This window comes from Mastigoproctus giganteus, chromosome 4 (assembly GCF_048544385.1).
Source record: "Mastigoproctus giganteus isolate SK-2022 chromosome 4, ASM4854438v1, whole genome shotgun sequence".
Classification (NCBI taxonomy): domain Eukaryota; kingdom Metazoa; phylum Arthropoda; class Arachnida; order Uropygi; family Thelyphonidae; genus Mastigoproctus; species Mastigoproctus giganteus.
The window spans coordinates 206,825,381-206,842,492 of NC_143578.1; the positions used below are offsets into that span (position 1 = coordinate 206,825,381).

General features: G+C 36.6%; 1 protein-coding gene across 1 annotated transcript in view; it reads right to left on the reverse strand.

The window, feature by feature from the left end:
* LOC150087348 (clotting factor B-like) overlaps nucleotides 1–17,112 on the reverse strand; it is a 91,865-nt gene that overhangs the window by 29,050 nt on the left and 45,703 nt on the right. Inside the window, exon 2 of the mRNA XM_090371147.1 lies at nucleotides 87–347. Coding sequence (XP_090227273.1) covers nucleotides 87–174 — 88 coding nt within the window. The 5' untranslated portion in view covers nucleotides 175–347. The remainder of the gene's footprint in view (nucleotides 1–86; nucleotides 348–17,112) is intronic.

A 17,112-nucleotide genomic window follows, 5' to 3' on the forward strand; every position in this document is an offset into this window, starting at 1 on the left:
AAAAAAACTAATATCAGTTAACTATATTAAAGAATAAATATCATGAAAAAGGGACACTGCAAAAAAAAAAATCAATTTATGCTAACCTTCGAAGTTCAATTCGTTTTTCAGTTCTGTAGTTGTGGTTGGTTGTAGAGTGGATACATTGAGTAGGTTCATCTCACAGCACACCATCGGTATGTCGTCAATCCACCCACATGTATGAGGAAATTTCCTTGCTCTGATATTAGCTTGAGCTGTACTACATTGACGGATATCTCGACAATCGCTTGGAACTTTGGTGATGTCTGAACACGTTTCATCCTCTGGATAAATTACACCAGACTGGGCTCCTGCATATAGAAAAGCTAGAAATAATAAAAAGACGGTCATAAATTAGTGTAAACTGTCTGGAAAGTAATAAAATCAACTTGATGTTACTGAACTCAACAAATAGCTAAGAGGAAATATACTCATCGGGTAATATACTATGAGGTTACGTATGCTTTGACGCCTCACAGCCTACGTACAGTACACAAATTTTCATAGTTATAAATTGCAATCACGAAAGCTACAGTGACGCCAAAACAAATGTATTAAATTCCTTCTTAATCTAATAACATGAGGGGCGATCAAAAGGTCCAGGAACTGACTTTGTATCAAGAAACTGCGTTGTCATAGAGGCTTGTCCTAACTCATTACGACACTACAACATGTTCGGCGGCTCATCTAACCATAATAACGCATGAATCATCCGTTTCTCTTCAGTCAGTCTGATGTTGAATATCTTGGATAGATGTTTTATGTGTTTAAAATTTAAAATAAGTGCTTTTACTGAGCAGAATTTGCATGAAATTGTTTCCAATGGGCAAAAGTGGAAAATAAACTCACGAACTGTTAAAACCAGCTTTCAAGGAGGATGCTGTGTTGTTCGAAAATAGTGATCTGAAAAATTTAAAGAGGGCAGCTTGTCCGTAAAAGATTATCCTCGATCTTCAACGTTAGCAACTAATAATTCAATTGCTCATGTTCGTGATCTAATCAGGAGTGATCGACGTTTAATTATCCGCGAAGTTGTTAATGAAATTGGTATTTATGGGTTATGTCACTCAATTTTAACAAGTTTTGGGAATGCGACGCATATCGATGTGCTGCAGCACTTTGTTTCTTCCATCATTGCTGGTGTTGGTTCTCAGCAATGACGCAGTCCTCTCAGTGGAAGACTTGAGACAGACAAAAAAAAAAAGGAAGACAATTTCGATCAAATGTGAATATATAAATATGATTCTTATCGTGCAACAACACAGCATCCTCCTTGAAAGCTGGTTTTAACAGTTCGTGAGTTTATTTTCCACTTTTGCCCATTGGAAACAATTTCATGAAAGAATAGATTCTTATCAATTATCGTATTTTATGACTCACAGAGCATTGCGCAATGTGAATTGGCTGCACGATCGGTGAACCTTAATACTGATCGGAGAAAAGGCCTAGAGCCTAGAAGATTGGCACATTCGAGAATTTCTTGCGAAGAACTTGATCACTGTGGTCCAACCTGACATACTCAACGCATTTAGCTCCCTGTAATTTTTTACATGCTTAAAGTCCCCTCCCCACCCCGCGATAGGTCAAAGATTTTCAACGACTGAGGAAATTATTATAAATGCAACAAGTACAGTGAATATAACATCTTCCTTCCACACCAGGCGGAAAAGACCTGAATTCGGATCCTCAATGAAGCGAGGAAATTTTATGGGCTTTTCCATAACGTGGCTCAGTGGGCGGTCTCAGGTAAGGTGTCGTGTTTTTTTTTCCCCTCCTGGAAACTTGGCTTTTTTCGTCCAGCAAACCGACCGAAGAGCATACACAATGACAGACATGATACACTGACACCTCATAGCCTTAGTTGCTTTGGCGCTTAATACACACCTCACCTAAGCGACAAGAAACTATTAGTTCCAAAAGAAGCGTATCAGGAGTGCTCCCAGAATTTGCAGAAGCGTTGGAATCTGTATGGTGCCAAGGAAAAAATCCATACGAATAGCCGGCAAACATCACCATTTTTCAAATATTAATTCAGTCTCCGAATTTTCTGATCACACCTCGTAACAGTCGCTGACTTTGACTGATATGAAAAGAAATAGAATGACAAGTTTAGTTTACATAAGGACATACTGCGGATTCAAAAATAAAATAAAAATAAATCTGCTACTTTTACTCCGGTCGACATATAAGATGAGAGGTGTTCAAAGGATAGACAGCATAAGACTGTCAGTATTTAACTGGCCCGCGGGCTTGAACCACGATGAAGGCCACGTGTCTCTTAAATATAGCAGCAGGTTAGTAGGTCTCGGGTTGCTCTTTATTTCCCTAAAAGCTCGGGATTTTCGATCAGCAAACGAGGTAAACCGACCATAAAATACAAGCAATTTACAGAGGCAATACACTGAATACCTCACAGCCTAAGTTTCTTTTGATGAAAAGCAAAACAGCCAGCTTTTAAGCTGGCTGTTTTGCTTTTCAAAACATTTTAATGTTTTGTGCTATCATCAGAATAATACACGAAACACTTAACTAAACGTATGAAACATAAAAGGTACGACAACCTGTATTTTAGTACCTGTACCTGTACTAAAGTATAAACCCGTACTGGCATCTTGCACTGCATTGCAACAAGTACAATAAACCATTATAATCTGATTAATGGGGACAACTTATTGTCAGTTTTCTCACTTATTAATTTTACAGCTTTGTACATTTCCTTTACAGTTATACTATTTTTTCTTTATCTGTTTAATTAGACACCTAAAAAGGCTTTCCCAGTTAACCAAAATTTCTCGATTTTAAATTGAGGATTAAGAAAGAATAAAGAGACTAGTTCTTTAGTCCAATACCTCTGCATAAAAGAAGCCAATCTTTCTGCAGAAGCAGTGTGAAAAGTAATATCAAAGTAAAATTAAGTCATTCTCAGTTTCGGGATTAGGAAAAAAAAATCTCGGGGATTGTGCGCCAACATTCTAAACTGGTCGTCTATACTGTTATTTAGGTCAATGACGAAAGCATATCCAGTTTAGTAATATCTTCTGACTTCCACTTTGGGAGTGGGCTACTCCCAGGGTTATCGTACTGTATTTCCCAGGTATTGCATAGCTGTTACCTTTGATTTTGAAAAGTTGAAAATCAAGTGATTTTTCTGAAAATCAAGCAGGAGGAAAACGAGCTTTTTTCTTTCTTTTTCTTTTTTTTTTTTTTTTTTTTGCAAAAAGTAGGGAGTTCTTTTTCTTCCCAAAAAACAAGAATTTAATTTATCGCGGAGGTTTGTAAAGGTCTTTTTAAAGTGTACACTAGAACTTAAATTAAACTGACAGCATACATATTTAATATTAAAATATATACTTAGGCCTGCTTACCAGTACAGAATGCTTTCAAACATTAGCGCACATAGGATTTTTCCCTCTGTGGATTTCTATTGGGATTGTCTGTTAGACATCAACTGATTATGATTGCATCAAGAAAGGTAAGCTGCAAGCTTTGCCCACTTTAGAAATGTTGAGTTAACGATTTGTTTATGGCACTGCAGATCACAGTTGGCTGTCAAGATCATTTCCAAATCTTTAGCAGAAAGAAATCAAGATTTCAAGCTTTTCCACCTGGACGACTTGGGATAATTTCCTTGTGCACTAGTTAGCTCCCCGACTCAGGACCACTGCATATCAATTATTCTTTCATAATAGCGTCTGGTAGGTTCTCATACTGAAGCTGACAAAACTGATACTGCAAAATATCTGTTTGTTTTCTTTAGCTTCAATGATATCGAGAAGTAGAAGAAGAAGAAAAAAAAATCTTTATTCTACAGTAAAGATACAACATATGCCCGCCACGGCCAGGAGGCCAGGGGCTTGACAAGGTTATGGGGTAATATAAAAACATGTATTACAAATATATGAGAATTAAACCATGACATTGAATTAAATTAAAGCGTGGTATTAAAACATACTATTAGATCAATTAATTGTGGTATTAGATCAATTAATAACCAAATATATAGCTGAGTATATACATAGTTTTGAGGCAGACAGTACACCAAGGTATACACGTACATTTGTACAAGGTAATTACAAAGCACAAATATGCTCATAAGTCAGCATATTTCACAGGCGTGCATTAGGTTGGTCTGTATACGGACGGGGTTTCGCATTTTCTTGTGAAAGAGTTCGTCAGTGTAAATGCGAGATGCCGTTCTGCTCCTCGTAGCAGATAATAGGTGGGGGATGTCAGTTTGAGTCGACATCAGGAGCCATAAAGTAGCGAATCAAATTCGGCCAGGGAAGGCCTGTAACTGCGATCAGAAGCGAATTTCTGGAGGTCTACTCCGATCATTAGCAGAGCTTGTATTACGGGAAGTACTAGGCCGGGTAGAAATCTGTCGCCGAGCTTTGGGACATGCCACTGACATATGTCCCAGAAGTCAGGGGAGTTTATTTTGCCAGCCAGCATTTTGATACTGGCTGCAGTTCTCCTCATGCCGATTATTTGAGGCAGCCACGGCATTTGAAGTTGGTCGGCCATGCTGGTGGTTCTCTGTTGGGGAGGGAAGGCGATGTTTGCGGGTTTCCCACTTCAGCATCCAGTATTCGCTGGCGAGGATTGGCTTCATGAGAGAAGGTGGCGCGGAGGCCCATAGGTCAGAAGCATACAGAGCAGTGGAGTACACAACAGTTTGCAGACATCTGATTGCAGTTTTTGCATCCGTATTATGAAGATGTTGACGGGCAATCCAGCGCATTCGGCTTACCTTGCGTAGAACAGATTCTATGTGACAGCTGAACCTAAGCTTTGGGTTTAAAGTTACACCGAGATCTTTGTGTTTAGTTACACTTGGAATAATTGCATGAGTGTGGGACACTTCTTCAAAGGATTTTTGAGGGTTCAGTTTAAGATCGAAATGGCTGAGATAAAAAGAGCTATGATCTCAACCATTTTGGTCTTAATGGTTGAGATAAAGAGAGCTATGATCTTATTACAGATTTCCGTGATCACTCCTCTGTCCGCTGATGGCACTTCTTGTCTTTTTTTTTTTATTTATTATTTTTTTTTATTCTTCATGTTTTCCGAATAGTGTTATTGGTTGAAGAATTCGTTTTACAAATACGATCGTATTTAAGTTTAAAATAAATAATACTTAACACTTCCAAACGCTCGGTTGGGTAACTTGCTACCAATGAATTCTGTTTGGCGTCGGCAGACCTTCGACTGCTGTAAGGAAACACACTTGGGTCTTAGGAATTCACAACAGAAAGTCAGCCTTTAAAGACTGCAGTTCTGAAAACTGTGGTGATCAGTTTGTCATGCATAAAATTATACAGCTTCCGCTATGAGTGTAATAAATATTTGAAGCTGTACACCTTTTTTGGATTGTACCACCAGCACACAAATCACCTCGACAGCAAAGAGTTGACAGAACTGCGTAACGTTATATATATATAAAAAACACCTTACTATGGTAAGGTTTACAGGGTCAACCTGTTTTGATGTTCATCATTTGTCTCTAGTTGGTCTTTTGTAACTATAATTTACAAGGATAGCGGTTTTTGCTAATTAATTGACAGGGCAGGGCAGTGTTTTGGCTCTTATTTCCAGACTCCACCTGCAAAACGAGTTACAGGAGTTGAAAACCGGTAATTTATTTTATTTTAAAAGAAATCTTTAATAATATTAGTTTTTAATAAAGATTAAATTCTTTTATTAATCGTTATTCTTTCTAAATTGAAGAGTATACCAATCCAGAGCCATAACGAATGAAAAATCTGCGGCATAAAGTTGCACTTATATATATATATTTTTTTTTTATTATTTTTTTATTATTTTTTTTAAGTTCCAATTTTAATGCAGTTTTATTATTTTTTGCTAAAAGAAAAATACGGGGAAAAATTGTGTTCTTGCAAAAAAGACAGAAACTATTATACCAACTATATTACAACGGATTATCCGCCGTAATGCAGTTCGTAGTTGACACAGTTGTGGTATTGCATGCAGTAGATACTGCATACAATAGCCCCTTAGTGATCAACATTCCTAAGAGAAACATACCAAGAATTGTTCTTTCGCTTCTTTCTGCAGCTACTTACATATCACTGATCTTTCAGGTTTTGTTTCGTCTTTGTGACGCTACTCCCCACCAATCAGACAGATTTAAGTTGCCTTCTTGCATTGTTAAGGTTACATTTTAAGAGGAAAGAGAAAAATTTAACAGCGACTAAAATTCCTCAGTGGCTCAAACAGGGATAAATTCTGCAGTCGCGATAAGGACAAAAGAAGAAATCTGCCGTTTGTGTACAGAAAATATCCACAATTAAATGTATCATTTCTAGGTACAGTATTATTTTTACAGGGACATGATTTATAATATTATTTTTACAATCTATGCAGCTCAGTTGATACGATACGTTGTTATGTTATACGATACGTTGTTACTCAGTTGATACGTTATTATGTGAACAAAATGAAAAAGGCAGGATGCGTCTGTGACCACAAGACAGAAAAGGCGCATACCAAAAGCAGACAAGTATTTCACTGGACAAGTGGGAAGCAAGAGACAATCATACATAAACTAAATTACTGGTAGAGTCAATGGAATACTCGACTCCAGGAGCTCCTGACAAAATCAGTGTAGGTATATAGTTTTCTGCTGTGACATACCGTATGTTCTGAAGGTGGCAAACACGACGACCTTCTATTGTGTGTTAGGCGCAAAGCAACTAAGGCTATACCGGCGTCCGTATATTGTCTGTAATCGCGTAATCCTTGAGTCGGTTTTCAGGACAGAAAAACCGAGTTTCTGAAAGATAAAAACCATGCTAACTTGGTTGTGAAAAAAAAGTCCCTAAAAGATTTTCGCGTCATTGATAGGACTGACTAACTAATTTAGTTAAGGGGGGGAAAGCCCCTAAAAATTCCTCATGTCATTGATGGGACCTAATCAGTTAGGTGGAAAAGACCAAAAGCTTTTACACCCGGTGTGGTAGGAAAGTGATATTACCATTGTGCTATCAACTCGTCAAGTTGTCCGCTCTCGAGGACTACATGACGACCAAACAAACTTAGAGGGTTTGTGAAAACAACCACTGCACCCCCTACCAAGCCGAAGTCCTGAGCGATATGAACATTGTGTCCAAGGAAGATCAGTTCTCTTCAATATGCTGAAAGAGGCCATAAAACCAATCACCTTGAAAATAACAAAACAGTTTTGTCGCTATTGTATAGCAGTGGGGTTGGCTGAGGAGATTCATGTAATCAATAGTTTTACCTAAAAATTTGAGAAGTCATTAAATATTTCTTCATTAAATCGTATCAGTAAAATTTTCTGCTTTTCATAAAGCAATATCAAAGTTTCTTATCGCCTCAAGAAGCCATATAATGAACCCCTAGCGATGTATTAACTCTTAACATGCGTTGTTTTGACGTGCACAAAGACACCGAGAGGTGGACTCGACTCGCAGTTTTAATTTTAACATAATAAACTTAAGTTTATTATGTTAAATATAATAAACTTATACGTTTATTATATTAAACAAATTAAAATTGTTTTTAATTTGCTTTTAATCAATTACGAAAAGTTCCTCCTGTAAGGACAGGATTCAAATCCAGACTTCTCCACGGTGTGGGGAGAACTGCATTCATAACTAATGTGCCAACCTCAAGGGCCAAAAAACTAAGACAGTAATATAAATGAAAAAGCGTATCAACAGGCATATCTACGGATCATATAAATTCACAACTAAATATTATTTATTGCTTGCGGTCTAATAACACAACCTTCCCAACAAACAGCCAGAGAATAACCGTCAGTTTGTCAGGAAGGTTATTATAGAATATAAATTTATTAAACATACTTGTTTAATAAATTTATGTTTCGAGATTTGAAATGCAAATTCTCATCGTCAGTGTGATGGTATAACAGTTACAGAATTTCATCTGATAATCTCATCTCTTTTATATTCTGAAGTTGTCCAAAATACGCAAAAATAAAATTAAGATGTACTATCAATTTCATCTGTACCTTCGTGTGAATTAATTTTCTGTCCAAGTGTACAGACTTATACAATATTTCTTGAAGTTATGTTCTACCACGTGGAAGTTGTGTAGTGCTAGATGACATAAACAGAATGCTTTTTTGGCAACTGATTTAGGGAGCACATGTACACTTGCTGGAAAACCAAAAAAATGAAGAAAAACTGATGTGTATGTCTGGCTTTTCATTTGTTATTTTAAATTTTTTTCTCACTCCTTTCATATTCATTATTTCTTAAAAAGATCGCTTTAGAATCTTATGGATATTTATTCAAGAACAAATCTTGGTTTATTAATACTTGAAGGACCAAATCCAATATTACAATCATTTATAAAAATTTCATAGAACATATGAACACTGAAGTCATATGGACTGCTACAGTATTGCAATAATAAGATTCATGGCTTCTGTGAGATCTTATAACTCTCTTACTTATGTTTTCATTTTTAATTTCACTAACTATAAATATCTTCTTTCCGTCTCTACTCTTTTTTTTTTTTTTCTTTTGGAGGCTACCCATTGGTGTAAATTCCACTTCATTACTCCAGATACTGGCGAGTACTTTATAGGTTTTAACAAATTTTGAAACATAAGCCCGCATACAATATTTCCTACTACAGTACTGTACTTAATTAGCATACTGATTGCCTAATTCCTTGACTTTCAGAGTTTCACAATGCGATACAGACACTTCGTACATGACATATGAAGTAACAGCAATTTACAACGGTTCAAACATGGAATTTAAATGCAGTGTTTCGAAACTTTTTCTTCACATCAGCATCACTACTAAATTACACTGAAACAAGTCGCTCTTACTCTTACATTCGATATTATTTCCGTGAGTACTACGTGTTTTCCACTTATTCATTTGTAAATAGTGCCCGCTCGCTTCAAAGAATGACTGAGAACTGGAAATTTCTGTAAAGTGGGATTACTTTTTTTTTTAGACACAAGCAGTCCATGTGAAAATGGCCTTCTGGCAGAAACGCATTTAAATCAATCCGGGTTTTAAGGCATAGTGGATTTTGGAGCCCCCAGTTATAAAAAAAAATTGGGCATTTGGATGTATGTTTCAACTTTTTGGGGGCCCATGCGCACGTCTGCTGCCCCTATGCGTAAACACTGCACTGCCTTGTGGAAAAGAGAGAGAGATCAGTATGAAAAGAATAAGATTCTGTGAATGCTGTCTGAAAATGGTTCGAAAAATATTGTTGGCTGACCCAACCGGAGTATTGTTCCCTTTATTCCGCATAAAATAGGACTTAAAGGAGCAATTCATGAAGATAGTGGATAAGATGGTGCGTTTGCAGCAAATTCTTAGCAACTAAAGCTATAAAGCGACAGTACATTGTGTCTGTAAATTGAGTGTGTTCTGTAGTCGATCTGCCTGTTTTCTGGGTGAAAAACCCAACTTTCCGGGAGAAAAAAAGCATACAACTAACCTCGCCCGGGACCAACTAACTCAACTTTTGTAATTTACAAAAAAAAAAAAAAAAAAAAAAAAGCCACTAAAATTCCTCGCGCCATTGGCAGGATCCGAACCCAGGCGGTAAACCGAGTTTCTACACACACACACACACACACACAAAGTAGATTTAATTTCATACTTATTACCAATAAAATTAATAAATTATTCACTTAAGTAAAGATCTACCAGCTTTGATGCTTTATTTGTCAAATTAAATCAATCAAAATAAACCATTGTTCATAGTCAGAAACGGTTCAGATAAAATCGTAATATAATAAATATAACCAAATATGTATAGGAAAATGATTTGTCGATCGAAGATAAACCTTGACGTGAATGAACCAAAAAGTATACAACGTTTGAAGTCAGCACTGGAAAGTAAAAGTAATAAATCCGCCCCCCCCCCCGCTACAGATTTGGAAACCCATGTATGTAGTAGTAAATATCAATAGGATTAATAGTAGAATAATTTAATAAAAGCAGCCCAGTATTCTCTAGAATGACCAATAATCTTTCTAATACAAGTGTATATAAATAATTCTTCTGAAGTTACAGAAGATTCAAAAAATGTACATTTATGCATACTGAGGCGCATCCGTAGCCCAGTGGTCAGGAGCGGAAGTGCAGTAGCACACGCCCTTTGAGGAGACGGGGGTTCACGCCCCTGACTGCTAAATACCGTCGATATGCCAACCCGCACTGGCGTGGCAAATTATGGTCCAATTCCCTCAACATGAATTGTTGAGGAGATTTCCATCCTGAAGTGGATTGACATTGGCTGCAGTTTACGTCCAAATATAACTGTAATTTGTAAATTGCGATGTATCATATTAACATATAATGCATTTTCAATACTAAAAGAACAAAATTCTCAATTGTGTAAAATTTATTATTTTCATTACAGTACTGTCTTATTTTCAATACTGTCTAACAAATATATCGCAAAAAATAAGTTTTATATTTTATACATCAAATTTTACACATCGAATTTCAAAAAGTGGTTTTTAGAATCCCTAGCTCAATACATTTTATCAGTATTTAAAAATTGTAATAGTAAATAACATTGACAACCCACTCTAGAAAAATAATACTGTGTGCTCTTATTAATTATGCACTTGGTAAGGTGGAGTAATTTGTTTAGTTAAGATGTGATTAACTATTTTGTAAATGATTGCAGCTTTTACTAAATGTATTCGAATGATCAAAACCTGTTTACAAGGAAGCCCAATTCTTAACAGGCAGCAGCAAATTTTCTAAAAAATAAAAGAATAATTTAAAAATAATATTAAATTACATAATATACAACGTAATAAATTAAATTAATAATTAATTATATAATAATATAAAATAATATTCAAATAATACTCTATTTTTTTGTTGATGACAATCTTGTTTTAAGATCACTGTCAGATGAAAAAAACTGACAAACAAAATAAAAATCAACTAAATGTTTCTCACTTTTTACTTTCTGCTTCTGTCAATCTCTTTTCTAGGGAAGTCTAAAATGTAGCAACGTTCAGAGCCGTCTCTTACAATTCAAAACACCTTTATAAAAGCACGAATTATATCTTTTATTTCATTAAGAACGTGAAGAATTTAGTGGTTCTCAACAGCTTAAGTCTTCATCTACCGTACTGCAGTTTATAAATATAAATTGGGACTACTTTAAGAACTAATTCAAGATCTGAAAACAAAAGAAGTTCAGGTCCTGAATTAGTCCTTAAAGTAATTCAAGACCTGAACTTCTTTTGTTTTCAGGTCTTCAATTAGTCTTTAAAGTAGGCCCAATTCAAGACCTGAAAACAAAAGAAGTTCATATAAACATGTGTCCGATTCTGGACGGTTATGGAGTTATGGGTGTTTAAATTTAAAAATCGGCTATGGAGTTTTCAGTGATATAAAACAATAAAAAAGAATTTGCATGACAATCCTTCTCTGTATAGGCCTCTGTCCAACCAGAGATTGGAGCAGAGGCCTATACAGAGAAGGTACAAAAAAACTAAACTATTATTTTTAGGCCACTCGAATAATTAAATTCATCTGCCGTGCTGTGTGTCATATGTTTGTTAATTTCGTGTGGTTCTATGGTCGATTTGTCTGTTTTGCTGGATGAAAAACCCCCGATTCTGGGGGGGGGGGAACCTTGCTATCTACGCCTGACACCGACTAACTCAGCCACGGAGTGAAAAAAGCCCATTAAAGTTCCTCGCGTCATCGACGGGATTCGAACCCGGGCCTTTTCCACCCGGTGGGGGAGGACGGTGACGATACCACTGTGCTACCCACGCAGACACAGCAAACGTACAAAGGGCGACTGAGGATACATATCTCACTACATTGCGTATTTTACAAGGCTGGAACACCGTATTCCAGGAAGCTCTTGTATCATGCGCCGCAGTGTCCCAGGGGTTTTCTTTCTGAAATCTGTAAAGTGAGGGGTTTGTTGTCCCTACCATATTTAGATCCTTGTGTCGGATTAATGTTATTCAAAATAGAAGGCTTAGACTAAGTTATCTAGAAGCATCCTTAGAAATCAGTTGAGGATTTAGATGGTCACCGGAAGGAATGAACATCTTAAAATCATCTGCATAACAAGAAAATTTGCATATAGCGACAGAAAGGGATCGATAACGGCGAAGAAAAGAAATACAAAAAAGGGCTCTTCCCTGAGGAATTCCTCTGTTCAGAGTGTAAGTTAGATTGTACTGTTTAGAGATACTTGTGTTTTCCTATTTGTTAGAAGAGCTTCAATTGTGGCAAGGGGGGGTTCTAATTAGATGGTAGCCATGCAATATTTTTTGAATGGTTTCCACAGAGAATGTGTCAAAGATGGATGCAATACCCAAAAAAATTATGTCCTTTTAATAGAATAGAATAGAATAGAATCTTTAATTGCAGCAATGATAGACATACAATTAGTCCCGTCACGGCATGGTGGTGCCAGGGGTTAACAAAACATATTTACAAAAGAGATACACATGAGAAAAAAAGATAAATCAGATTATTAACAAAGCACAGTTTTACATTTTCAGTTCGACGAGGATACCCTTCCTGTATTTTTTATTATTGACCACTTCTTGCAGGTCCCCGTCGATGGCTTGCAGTGAGGGCAGCATTTGCTTTGGCAGGAATCTGTCGGTTAGTACTAGCCGGTTACGGTTTGCTAGCAGCTGTGCTGAAGACCGGAGATAAGGGGGAGGAATGCGCCAAGAGCAGTGATCCCAGAAGTTCGGCTCTGTAATTTTACCGGTGGCCATCTTGATGGTGAACAGCAGCCTTCTTTCTGCGATGTAGGACCGGAGCCTGCGTAGTTGAAGAGCTTCTGCTAACTGCGTTGATCTGAGAGCTGGGGGAAGGTGGAGTTTGCTGTTGGCCCATTTTAGAAGCCAGAATTCGGCAGAGAAAATTCTTTTGATGTTGGATTCGGCGGCCGAGGCCCATATCTCTGAAGCATACAGTATTGTCGGGTAAAGGATTGATACGATGTATCTTTTTACCAGTTGTGGGTCGGTGGTGTGGAGCAGCTGTTGTTTGGCGACCCAGCGTAGTGAGTTCAGCCTCGACTGTATGAGGTTTATGTGATCGTTGAAAGATAGTTTGGAGTTTTTGACCTTCATTATTAAGTGAGCATTGTACTCAGCCAAAGGTCACAAAGAAGGTTGGCTGTGGTAGATCTCCGTTTAATTTGTGAAGACTTGCAGGCCGATGACCAAAGCAGCGTATACTGAAATACTTTAAGAGCTTTTGCAAAAATTCAGGGTTTGGCAACTAATTGAAATGGTGCTGTAATCCTTTGAAGTCTTGAGATGTACATTTTTAGACACAGGTCTCTTGAGGTAAAGTTTGCTCATCAGGGGTACGTTGGAGGTTTGCAGGAATTACATACTTGGAGAAGTAGATCTATAATGATCTTGAGAATGAATAGTGAGAAGCAATCAGGCCCTACCGTAGCCTTGTTTGGGAGACTTTACACTTTTTCTGGCTTTTACAGGGATTCTGTACTTCTTCACAAAGCACTAAGGCGCAGATGTAGGAAACCGCCGGTGGCGCCTTCGACAAAACACTAAGCCTTGTTTGGGAAACTATTGATGGCCTGAGTGGGCTCAATATTGATCAGAGTAATGGAGGAGTTGTACTCCATTTCCTTCCGCGAAAGGCCTAGTATTTTCCAAAAGTGTGGAACGTGTTGAAAGCACATTCCATAAAGGCATGGTTACTTAATTGCTTATCCTTATTTTTTGCCATTGAAAACTCCATAGCCGTTTTTTTTTTTTTTTTTAATTCAGAGAACCATAACTCCGTAACTGCTCAGAATAGGACATATGTTTATAAACTTCTTTTATTATTTTCAAGTCCTGAATCGATCTGGAAAGTACAAGACACATGGTATAAAACACCGTACACGTAAACATGTATTTGAATCAGAACTTTTAATACCTCGTATCAGTAATTTCCTTTTCACTTTTTCCCAATCGCGGAAGGAATCAGTTCAGTTCTCAGTTTGAAATCCTCTACTGATTTGACGGTTTCGTCATATTTTTTATTTCTTTTTCATGACTCTTGATTCCGTTTATAGTTTTGAAATGTTTATTTTATCTATATAACTATTTTTAGTGACGGATTTTTTACAATTTAATTTTCATTTCTTTTTTTAAGTTTTAAAAGCATCAGCAGATGTAAGAAAACTATATCCTGTATACTGATTTAATTATCTTTTTATATTTTTTGTTCAACTTATTCATGTCACAAAAAAAAAAATAATAAAAAAAAAAATAATAAAATAAAAAAAAAAGAGAGAAAAGAGGAATGTTTGAATCGTCGGTTTATAAACCGCTAAACCCTTGGATCCAGTGGTCCTTTTCGTGCCGGCTCCGGGCTCACTTGCATTTTCATCTGAAATCTTCTCCACGATTAAATGCAATGGTAGATAAAAATATATATTAAAAAAATGACTTAAATTAAACGTCTGCAATTCTTATTAATTAATAAACAGTCATAAATAAGTTCGGGCTACAGACAAAGCAATTTTTGAAGTTTTAATATATATATTTTTTAAAGTTTAATCCATATAAAAAAAGAATGAACTCTGAGTTAGTAAACTACTTTCAGAATTTTTTTTTAAGAAACCCCCAAGCACGAGAGGTATTAGAACCTATAGTACTTAGTACAGTCGTAGCCAGGTGGGCAGGAGCAGCAGTGCGTAGCACATGCTTCTTGATTAGACCGGGGTTCGAGCCAGTGACCACCAAATACGGAGGATGCGGAAAGGTCAGGGAATGACCACCGAATATCCCCGGAGCAATATGGCCTTGATTGCTAATGCTCCTAAAAATCAAAAATAACAACTTAGTACCGTGCATGGCTTAAACGTTAAGAAGATGAAAGAAGATATTTATTGACATTACACTTGAACTTCTGCAGATTATAATTTTCAGGAAATACGTTTGAAGAAAGGTTGTTCCAGAAAACGGCAGTTGAATGAATAAATGAGGAAGATGAAAAGTCGGTTCTGTGGGTTTGAAGTTGGACAGTAAAAGGATGTTGGCTGGTCAGGGCACGTGTTCCGATTGGTTTGGAAGAGGGAATTATAGAAGACAATTCAGAAAAACAGTGCCCATGGATGTATCTGTAGAAAAGGCATGCAGTAGAAACAGTACGTCTACGAGACAGAGAGTGGAGAACTTTGTTAGAGATGGGTCATTAATTAACCTAACTACCCTCCTTTGAATGCAATCTACAATGCGTTCTGAATGCGCGAGAAAGGTTTTTGGGACACCGCCCAGATGTGGGAATAATAATTCCATGGTAGGGCGAATTTGTGATTTATACAGTGAGCAGCTGTTTCGAAGAAAAGTAAAGCTGAGAGCGAAAGATAAAACCCAGTTTTTTTTTTGGATTCAGAGAAAGCAATATTTGTAATGTGCTTATGCCAATTAAGGTATACAACTTTTATGCTCCCTTGTGTCTGTTGTTTGGGCAAGAGCAAGGATGCCATCAGCAAGTAGGCTTGACGTAGCCGAGTGATCACGAGAAAGAGTACAGCAGCACACGCGTTTGAGTGGACAATGGTTCAAGCTCGCATGACTGCTAAATACGATGAACAATTGCATTCATGATTTATTGTAAACTCCTCTTACCTGGTGGTCGTGCAGGTATATAAACAGAAAATTTATTTTACTCAATTAATTCAAAGCTTTAAACACCTCAAACAAGTCTCCTCGCAGATGGCTACTATCCTGACGCTGCAATTTGCATAACTGAAGTCTTTCGTATTAAGAGTACCCATTTGTATCCTCGACTAATCTTGTCAGGGATATATTTACTTTATCAGATGCGTACCAAAAGGTTTTGAAAACACATATGACCATGCAATTTTACTGAAACATTAAAGACATCTGTATCTAACACAGAGGACCAAGTGACATATTGTGCATAGAATTCCGCCCGAAAGGAGTTAGAAATTAGTAAAAAAAATGGTCATAATCAAATGAAGTTTAAAGTTTAAAAACTATGCTGTGAATAGTGCATGTCAAAGGATGTAGCAGCCGAGATAAATTCAACAAAAAATAATAAACCTTGACCTCGAAACGTGAGCTGAATGGAAGAAAAAATTGAATAATTTCTAAGAACCCGATGTATGAAACAAATAATGAGATTTAGAAGCTATATTTCACTCTACTTATTCTTTGTTGAAGGTTACGTTTGCTGGCTGTAGTTTGCTTTTGTTCTAAAGCAAACCTCACTGGCATCGTGCCATCCTCTTTCTTTTCTTCCAACCTTGCTTTAAAAGGCACAGCCGGTCATAAAACCCCAAAAATTGTGACGTAAAATGATTTTACACATCTATTTTGATAAAGAGATCCTTCAATGACACAAATTTCTATCGCAAATAGCTACGAATGTAACAATTTGATTTCTTAATGTACGCAATGAAGATCCGCGGTTCATCTTATTTTATAAATCTAAAAGTTTGTTGACTGATATCTTTGTCTCACAGATCAGCTACTTTTTCCTGCACGCGCCCCTTCCTTTCTCATTCCAGAAATATCGTCTACAGATGCTTATACACTTGCATTATCTTCCGTTGTTTCTTATCTATAAAGACACATTACAGTAACAAGCATTAAATGTGCAGAAACGTAGAAAAGAAATTGGTGGTTTGGTTGTAGCAAGTTTCAATTGATAAACAAGACTTTTAATTTTATGAATAACACTACTTCGCATTTTGAAAAAAAAATTCAATGATAAAACTCAGGAAAGGGTGTTTCTGAATCATTTTCTAATGCTGATTTCAAAAATGACTTCCGTTTGTTTTCATCACGTCAAGTTTCTTCAAAAATCACGAAAAGAATATTTGATATTTCACAATTTTTTATTAATTTTGGCAGAATTTGTACACTGAAATTTTAACAAAATGCTACTTTTACAAGACTTTTATATTAAAAACATTAAAAAGGGCAGTGCGAAAAAAAAAGTCCACTAAACACTCATTCTCATTTTAAAAACTGATCTACGATGGGTCAAATTTTCGTTTCTTTGATTTTCTTGCAGGTCCTTCTACTTTACAGTCCTTCAGCATCCAGCAATAGTAAGC